The sequence below is a fragment of the Phaseolus vulgaris genome, chromosome 2, assembly GCF_000499845.2.
Source record: "Phaseolus vulgaris cultivar G19833 chromosome 2, P. vulgaris v2.0, whole genome shotgun sequence".
NCBI classification, from domain to species: domain Eukaryota; kingdom Viridiplantae; phylum Streptophyta; class Magnoliopsida; order Fabales; family Fabaceae; genus Phaseolus; species Phaseolus vulgaris.
In genome coordinates, this window is record NC_023758.2 from 4,565,482 (window position 1) to 4,573,831 (window position 8,350).

Below are 8,350 nucleotides of genomic sequence, written 5' to 3' on the forward strand. Positions count from 1 at the left end.
GATTTTATTAAAAATTATTTCAAAAATAGTCTCTAAACCATTTTTAAATTAGTTAATAGTTTTATACTTGAATGTTTATCTTAGGGGCAGTTGATACGTAGGCTATGGAGTTTGGAGGGTGATGGAGGGTGGGTCCTGTGGGGAAATATTATTTAATTTCCCGAGGAAACGTGAAGAACAAATTGCAGGCAAAAGGTGTCTGGTTTTTCCCAAAACATACCTGGTCACTGTCGATTGAGATAAAGGGTGAGTGAGGTAGTTATAGTATATTATGGAAAGTGATTAGAAAAGAGTGAAAATAAAAAGATATTTATGAGGGTTTGGAGGAGGTGGCCACGGATTCTACACTGCGGATGAACATGAACATGAACATGAACATCCACATGCCCTTGCCTCAACCTCTGGTCTTTGTGAAGTAAAATGTTGACGTGGAAGTGACCTAGAGATGGAGACATGTTCGGGTGCCGACATGGATTTTGTGAATAGGCTTACTTGTCATCCATCTCACATCTCCCATTCTGTCAATTCATTATCTTTGCCTAACTTTTACACTCAGTAAAAACAAATCAAATATGATTTTATATAAAAAAATAAATTCTTTTGTGTTCATTAGATTTTTATAAAATAAAGTTATGTTTTTAAATTTATCTTTATTTTAATTTTTAGGGTTGTTATTTCTTGAAATGACGTGTCTCGATCTCCCTGTCTGAGATGACCAAGACACTGGCACGACTTTGTTTGTCTGGCCGACCGGTCGAGACATGACGCACCGATCGGCCGCCCGATACGTATGACCATTAACGCTCAAATCAAAGTTAGTGAAGTTAAACCATCATCAAGGATTAGATAATGCAATCCTAAATGTGATTCATTCCACTAATCATATCCAATGAGGTAAGCCCATTAAAATAATATAAATAGCACACATCCCAAGGAACAAGGTAAGTCATTTATTACTGTGCACCTACCTGAATACCAATCACCCGTTTTACTGACTTGAGCGTTGGAGTGCCTTCCGCAGGTAACCCCATTCGGTGTTCACCCAAAATCAAAAACCAAAGGAGAAACACGAAAACGAGAATGACTCCAAGCATCCAACAACTTGCCCGACCGAAGGAATAACCGATGGAATAAGACGAAAAATTCAATAGTTGTGATAGTAACTGTTTTTATCAGGAACATTAACTTGTAGTCATTTAATAACTGTGGTTAAAAGTGGAATATGGTAGTGCTTTATTTATTTTTTGACCCTATCTTTTTTTATCAATGCACCCAAAAGTAGGGAGAGTTCCATTTACTTTTACGTGTGAACGTGTTCTGCCTCATTTCTACAAACTAATGAAGAAACAATGACTTGGTGGGACAGGACATGCAAGTCGACCGATTTGTGACATCCAATTCTTCAATCTTTCCTTTACTGTTCTGTACTCTTCAATTGAAGGAAGTTCGCATGTTCAAAATCGGTACACTTTAAAAGGAAAACAAATCAAAACGTAAAAGAAAAAGGAAAAGAAAAAAGAGAGGCAGATAGTAGATATATTTTCTCTGATAGAACCATGCGCCGCATGGTCTTCTCTTCAGCATAGCCTTTCAATTATCTAAGTCTCCTTCATATTAATTTTCACAATAATTGATACACTTGTTGCCTATAAATTATCATCTTCTCCACCAATCTTCTCATACCACATTCTTTCTTACACACTCAACCAGAGCTTCATTTAGTTAAACGTACTATTCTTCTTCTGTAAGTAACCCTCCTTATACTTTGCCACTTTTCACTTTCTTCTCTAAATATACCATAGTTTCAACATAATTTTTCAAGGCTCGAAGCAGAGCAGGTTTATTTTCTCAGAAATAAGACGTTATATATGGTTACAAGTTTCTGTGATTCACGTGTTTAAATTCTCGCGCAACATGCTAGTGTCAATGTTTTTTCGTTTAGATGTTTAAAGTTTCTGTTAATTTTTTGTTGTATATGTAAGTTTGGTTATGTTTATATGTATATGACATCTGAAGCTCTAGACGTCATGCACGTAAAACCTATATTTTGTAGCAGCTTTTACACTAGAATTCATCGTAAGCTGCACTTTGGTATCTCATGCTCCTTAGAACTTGTGTGCAGAAGCTGTAACATTAATGCAGAAGTGGGCACATCTGACGGAACTTGAAGGTTATCCAAAACACAATAAAGTAAACATATAGGACTCAGTTCATAGCTGTTAATAAATCCTCCACCAGGTATATATCTATCTAATTTACCTACTACCGCAAGATATTTAATTTATTATTTTTGATAAAATCTTCAACATGAACCATAATTGATAAAACTTTCAAATTCAAAAGTCAACGGATGGAGCCACACCTAAGTCTGACCGATAATTCTGTTTAGATGGGACCATGTGAATCTGTCAACTCACTGACTCAGAAGTAAAATGTAATTAGTATTGTGTGTGGGTAAGTGTTATTGCGTTTACCTGTGTGAAAACAAAAGAACAAAGTTTTGTTACTTGATGTGGTAAAAGTTATGTTCTTTTTGACCAATTCACAGTTTTCATCGTCATCATCATCATTATCTTCTTCTTATAAGAAATACTCTATTTTGGGCATTAATAAATAGTAGTGAAGTAGTGGTACCATATATGGGCTATTCTGGTTTATATATATATAAACAAAGGCAAGCGGAGAGAGCGATAGTATAAAGTTGAAGGGTACAGACATTTCCAATTAGCCACAAATTTAGCATGTTATGGAAAAATCCGAATCCATTGATTATAAAAACAAAGATAGGTTTGATGTTACCGTGCCTTCTCCAAGTTTCCTTTTAACGCTTCCATGGAGACGCAACTCTTTTGTTCCTACCCTAGATACAAAATACACCCGTCTCAAATATTGCTAACCAGAAGCCACCACACATTAATTAATATTGGGGAAATGATTTTTGCAAACCTTAAAGTTTATATTATTATTGATGTAGGTAACGAGTTTAGATATAAATATATATAATAAAGAATAGATTTGTAATTAAATGATATAAAAAAATATTAAAATAATAGTATTGAAATTGTAATGTGATAGTATAAAATAAATGGATTGTCAATATTTAATTATCCGTGTATATATATATATTTATTTATCATCAGCAAAAAATAATAAAATTAAATAGGTATACTTCAGAAGTAATTCAACTTTTATAAAAAAAAAGTAAAAAAATTGAAAAAGTATTTTTTCAAATATATATCACAACCAAAAATGAAACCTCCTACTATGTAACCAAACTCTACCAACTAAAACAAAATTAAAAGGCATCCTAAACTCTCTCTCTCACTATATATATATATATATATATATATATATATATATATATATATACATAGAGACACACGGATTCTACAGCTAAAAGTGGGTCTCCATGACCCTCCAAAGGAGAGTGTAGATTCTATGATGAAATCTTAGTTATAGAAATAACTGCTTTATACTAAATAATAAAATGAAATATAGCTAAAAAAATAATTAAGATACTTTTGGATGATGACGGTAGAACCTTGCAATTACTTTTTAAATGCAAGGAATCTTGTACTCTGAACATCACTTAATTGAGCATACTCATTTGAATTGAATAAATTGCAAGGTAGTTTTTTTTTCTTAGATTAAACCAGTTTCAAATACTATAATGATTTTTTTTTAAAAGTCTGGAGAAAGTGATAGAGAAAGCGACACGTGCATCAATGATTGAAAGAGTGCATATAAATGAGATGTATGAATGAAAAGGATGTGTAAAAGCATTAAAATAAGAAGAAAAATTTGTACATAAACATAGGAGTTGTTAAAAGAATATGTGTACGCAGTTAAACAAATAGTTATAGCAAGTGTTGTACTAATAAAATAAATTACCATATATAAAAAAAATAGTATGAAAGTGTATTATATTAATTAATTACGAAACAAACACAATCTAGCAATGGGTTAATCGTTGCATCATTGTCCTTGCTATGACTTTGAAGAAGTTAGTGAGAAGATTAAGTAAATCTGGAATAGATTTAAATAGTTGCGTCAGTGTTACAAACAAATGGATAATCCTAAATATGGCGTGGGGACATGAAATATGTTGTTTTTATGTGTATTGAGTTAGAATTATAAAGTTGATTTTAACTTCATATAAGTTTATTAGGAATGAAGTTTGTACTTAACTTAACATAAATATTTGTTTTTACCAAGAATATAGATATTTTTATTTGTATTGGGGGTTAGAATTTAGCTGTGTGAAAGAAAAGATATAAGAATAAAGTAAATGAATGGATCTGTCTGAAGAAAAAGACATGAAGCGAGCTTTGTCTCCAAAGTCTAAAGCGTTTCGATCGAAGGCGAAATAAACAGAAAAAAGAAAGCAACCAAAAATCAGTTGTCCTTATTATCTCTTTTTGGTGTTCATCAGAGAAAGCCTTCACTCATTTACTTCTCACCTTTTGTATCAGAATGGACTCCGTTTCGGACCCACCCTTTCACGAGGCATACAAGATCCTATTTGATAGGACCCCAGAGAATATTAATGGTTCTGATAACGATTTTCTGGTGGCCGAGGAATGCCAGCTTCCGGTGATCGATCTCAGCCGTTTAGAGGAGAGTGATGAGAGTGTGAGGGAAGAGTGCAAGTCACACATAGCTAGGGCTTCACGGGACTGGGGTTTCTTCCAGGTCGTGAACCATGGTATTTCCAGTGATATTTTCAGCAGGTTGAGATGTGAACAAGAAAAAGTTTTCAGGCAACCCTTTGAGAAGAAGATGAAAGAGGACAAGTTCTTGAACTTCTCCGCCGGAAGCTACCGTTGGGGAACCCCCACTGCCACATGCATTAGACAGTTATCTTGGTCAGAAGCCTTTCATATTCCTCTAACCGATATACTAGGATCCTCTCGATCAAACTCTCTTAGGTACGTCTCATCACTCATCACTTTTTTTTAATCAAGAAGAAAAAGGATAATAATATCTTTCTACATACATCGAAAAACTATAAAGAAATCTCTTATCTTTCTCAACATTACTAACTCATTCTTTCTATTATATTTATTCCTCCTATATCAATACAAACATGTAAATTTCACTTTTCCAGAAGCTGTTCTATACCAGTTTCATTCATAGTAATGCACAATATGTAGTCACTTTTGTTATGTGCACAATTAATTTTCAGAACATTCTTCGGTAGATGAAATTAACTTTTGAAACAAATACCAAACATTTGTTATTTATTTTGCCAAGAGTACTTTAGAGAACTATATCCCTAAATTCTTTTATGGAAGCAAAACAAAGGTGAATGTATGAATTATTTTAGGATGGTGAATAAACATGTTATTTAATGCTTAAGTTATGACATAGATCCAAATTTTATTATTTTTTCTTGCAACTCAAAAGATGGAATTGCATGTTATATGAATATCAGTGAAAACTATGGGTGCATTTAATACCGTAGAGTTCTTCCTGGCAAGAAGGTGTGAAGCACTTAAATGCCACTTTTGTTATATATAATATTCAGTAATGTTTAGTTTCCGTCTGCAAGCATTTATTTGGTGTAAATGAAATGTGGACATATGAAGACCTAGCTTCTTCTCTTTCTAGATTTTTCATAAACAAAGTTGAAATTTTCATTTGGCCCCGTTCAAACCTGAGCTCAGTTTCATTCAGCAGCAGATCTTCTTGCTTTTCACACAGAAAAGCAAAGAATAAGTGGTGTTTTGTCAACTTCTTCCGCCACTATCACAAACTGTTCAGTTGGGTGATGTGTTGACTTGCTTTATTACTGTTATTAATCAGTTCCATGCATTTTATAGTTATCTACAATCTAAACCCACATGACGCAGACATTATTATTTCTTCCTTGCCCCGAACTTGTTCACACAGTTTTGGTATATATGCACATGGTTCCTATACTTTTATGGTTCCCTTGACCTACACATTCTCTAGTTTCTCACGTGAATGTTGCCAATCAGCTGGAGCCGAAAACTCTACAGTCATGGAACACTGACAACATCATTCCATCAATATTTGACTCGATAAAACAATACTATATATAAAGATATTGTTATATATATGGTCATACTTTAAAATTCACCTTTATTGCTATAGGAAAGACAAGTGTAACAAATCAGTTAACGGTGATTGATGAATTTATTTGGATGCATGTTTTTGCAGTTCGACAATTGAACAGTTTGCTACAACAGTTTCGAGCCTTGCACAAACATTAGCCGACATACTGGCGGAGAAAATGGGTCACAAGTCAACCTTCTTTAAGGAGAATTGTTTGGCGAACACCTGCTATCTTCGACTCAACCGATATCCTCCATGCCCTACTGCTTTTGGGATTCACGGTCTCATGCCACACACTGACAGTGACTTTCTCACCATATTATATCAGGATCAGGTTGGAGGTTTGCAATTGGTCAAAGACACAAAATGGATCGCAGTTAAACCAAACCCCGATGCCCTTATAATCAACATTGGTGACTTGTTCCAGGTATTTACTTTTTCTCTTATATTCATATTTCATCTGGACAAAAACTTATCTTATAAATCGGTATTTTATAAGATTGAATTAGACTTAAATTCAATTTCTTAATCTAATATCAGAATCATTTAAAACTTATTTTATTGAGAATTTGTTGGATCTATTATATCATTTCCTATCGGACTGAACCATCTATAATATATATTTTCACGTAAGTGGTAGCTTCGGTGTAAGAAGAGTGTGTTTGGAATTCCAAGTTAACTAAAGATTATGATATTTCATTCATGCTGCAAACTTTAAGTTATAAATAGATTTTAGGTTTAAAGTTTACTTCTTTAGTGTCATTACTCGTTAATTAACGTTAGGCAACTGGTGTGTGTAGGCATGGAGCAACGGGGTGTACAAGAGCGTGGAGCATCGCGTTATGACCAACCCGAAACTAGAGAGGTTCTCTATGGCGTATTTCTTGTGTCCTTCAAATGATACTGTGATAGAGAGTTGCAGAGAGCCCTCTATTTACAGAAAATTCAGCTTTCGGGAGTATAGAAAACAGGTTCGTGATGATGTTCAGAAGTTGGGTACCAAAATAGGCTTGCCCAGGTTTCTCACACACGAAGGAAGTTCGAACATAGCAAGCGCATAATTATGATTATGATTATAAAAGATGTTGTTGTAGGTTACGTTACGTGGTATAAGAGTGAGGAAGGTGGAAGAGAGATAGATCAGTGTACGTTTGGGTTAGCAATAAAAATCTGCAGACTGTGTCAGTATGGTAAATGGTTTCAGTCTGCATGTTTGATGCTGTCTCATTATGTCTGCTGTTCAGCCACAACCTGTAATATATATATATATATATATATATAGCAGAACTACAATTTCTATTTATTACATGCTCACTACAGAGGGAGCCATTCCCATTCATGTATGTATTCCAATTCAGAACATCATACATATTTATAAACCAAATATATATATGACCAGTGCTCATAAATTTTATTACAATAATATTATTTTTTTGCATTACCATTTTCTTTTATGACTCAAGTAAAGTCTAATCTCGTATAATTTCTATTTTTTCTTTTCTAACTGTTGTTTTTTGGTTTGAATGTATTGATTAAAAATAAGTAATATATTTAGGTTTGTGAGACTATATTTATTTTAGTAGTAGAAAGTTAATGAGAAACTATAATGAATTGTTTATTTTTTTTTTAAGTTTGACCATTTCTAAAATATTTTTATTTATTTATTTTTTATTATTGATAAAAACACAGTTTAGAACATGTCACACTCACAAGCAGGATTTGCCGACTTTGCCCTAGCTTCTGGGAACTGTTTGATGCATGAACATATATAGGTGAAGAGTTCCTATATTAAGATTATTTGTAGGTTTGTTTATTTATTTATTTTTCTTTGTAAACGATTTTTTTTATAGGAATACATATAGGTCAATAATTGGTCTGCTGGATGTTAAAGGTTTTGTTTAACACTCATAACTAGGTTAAAACTTGAAGTAGTAAATTCATTTATGTTATAAGAGACATTTAACTTACATTATTCTTTTTACTTTGAAAATTGCATTCGCATTTACTAATAAGTAAATATGTGTTATTCTTTCAGTGAGTGGGTCTGTTAACAGAACTTAGTAATTACAGACGAACTTTACGAATAACCTTTTAAGCATTATTTTTTATTCGATAAAATCTCAAGAAATGCTATAAGTTTAAATTTTATTCATTTTATTTTATTTTTGAATAAATTAATTCAAACTTTTTACATTTAAATAATAATAATAATAAAAAGTGTTATAAAAGTTGTTTTACATTGAGTGGACTTGCTCGTATTAAATTCTCAAGT

At 32.8% G+C, this 8,350-nt stretch overlaps 1 protein-coding gene across 1 annotated transcript; it reads left to right on the forward strand.

Moving 5' to 3' along the window:
• The first annotated feature begins 1,499 nt into the window (after positions 1–1,499).
• LOC137810413 (gibberellin 2-beta-dioxygenase 8-like) lies at positions 1,500–7,519 on the forward strand. The gene is made up of 5 exons (XM_068611652.1): positions 1,500–1,744; positions 2,123–2,238; positions 4,473–4,928; positions 6,184–6,505; positions 6,879–7,519. The coding sequence occupies exons 3-5, from the start codon at positions 4,474–4,476 to the stop codon at positions 7,137–7,139; spliced, it is 1,038 nt and encodes a 345-aa protein (XP_068467753.1). The 5' UTR covers positions 1,500–1,744; positions 2,123–2,238; position 4,473; the 3' UTR covers positions 7,140–7,519.
• The last annotated feature ends 831 nt before the right edge of the window (positions 7,520–8,350 follow it).

What these genes read in the sequence shown, in the direction of transcription:
- LOC137810413 (XM_068611652.1), top strand. Translation starts at nt 4,474, where the DNA reads ATGGACTCCGTTTCGGACCCACCCTTTCACGAGGCATACAAGATCCTA. An exon ending in TCTCGATCAAACTCTCTTAG is followed by an intron (nt 4,929 to 6,183) that starts GTACGTCTCATC and finishes ATGTTTTTGCAG; the next exon opens with TTCGACAATTGAACAGTTTG. An exon ending in ACATTGGTGACTTGTTCCAG is followed by an intron (nt 6,506 to 6,878) that starts GTATTTACTTTT and finishes TGGTGTGTGTAG; the next exon opens with GCATGGAGCAACGGGGTGTA.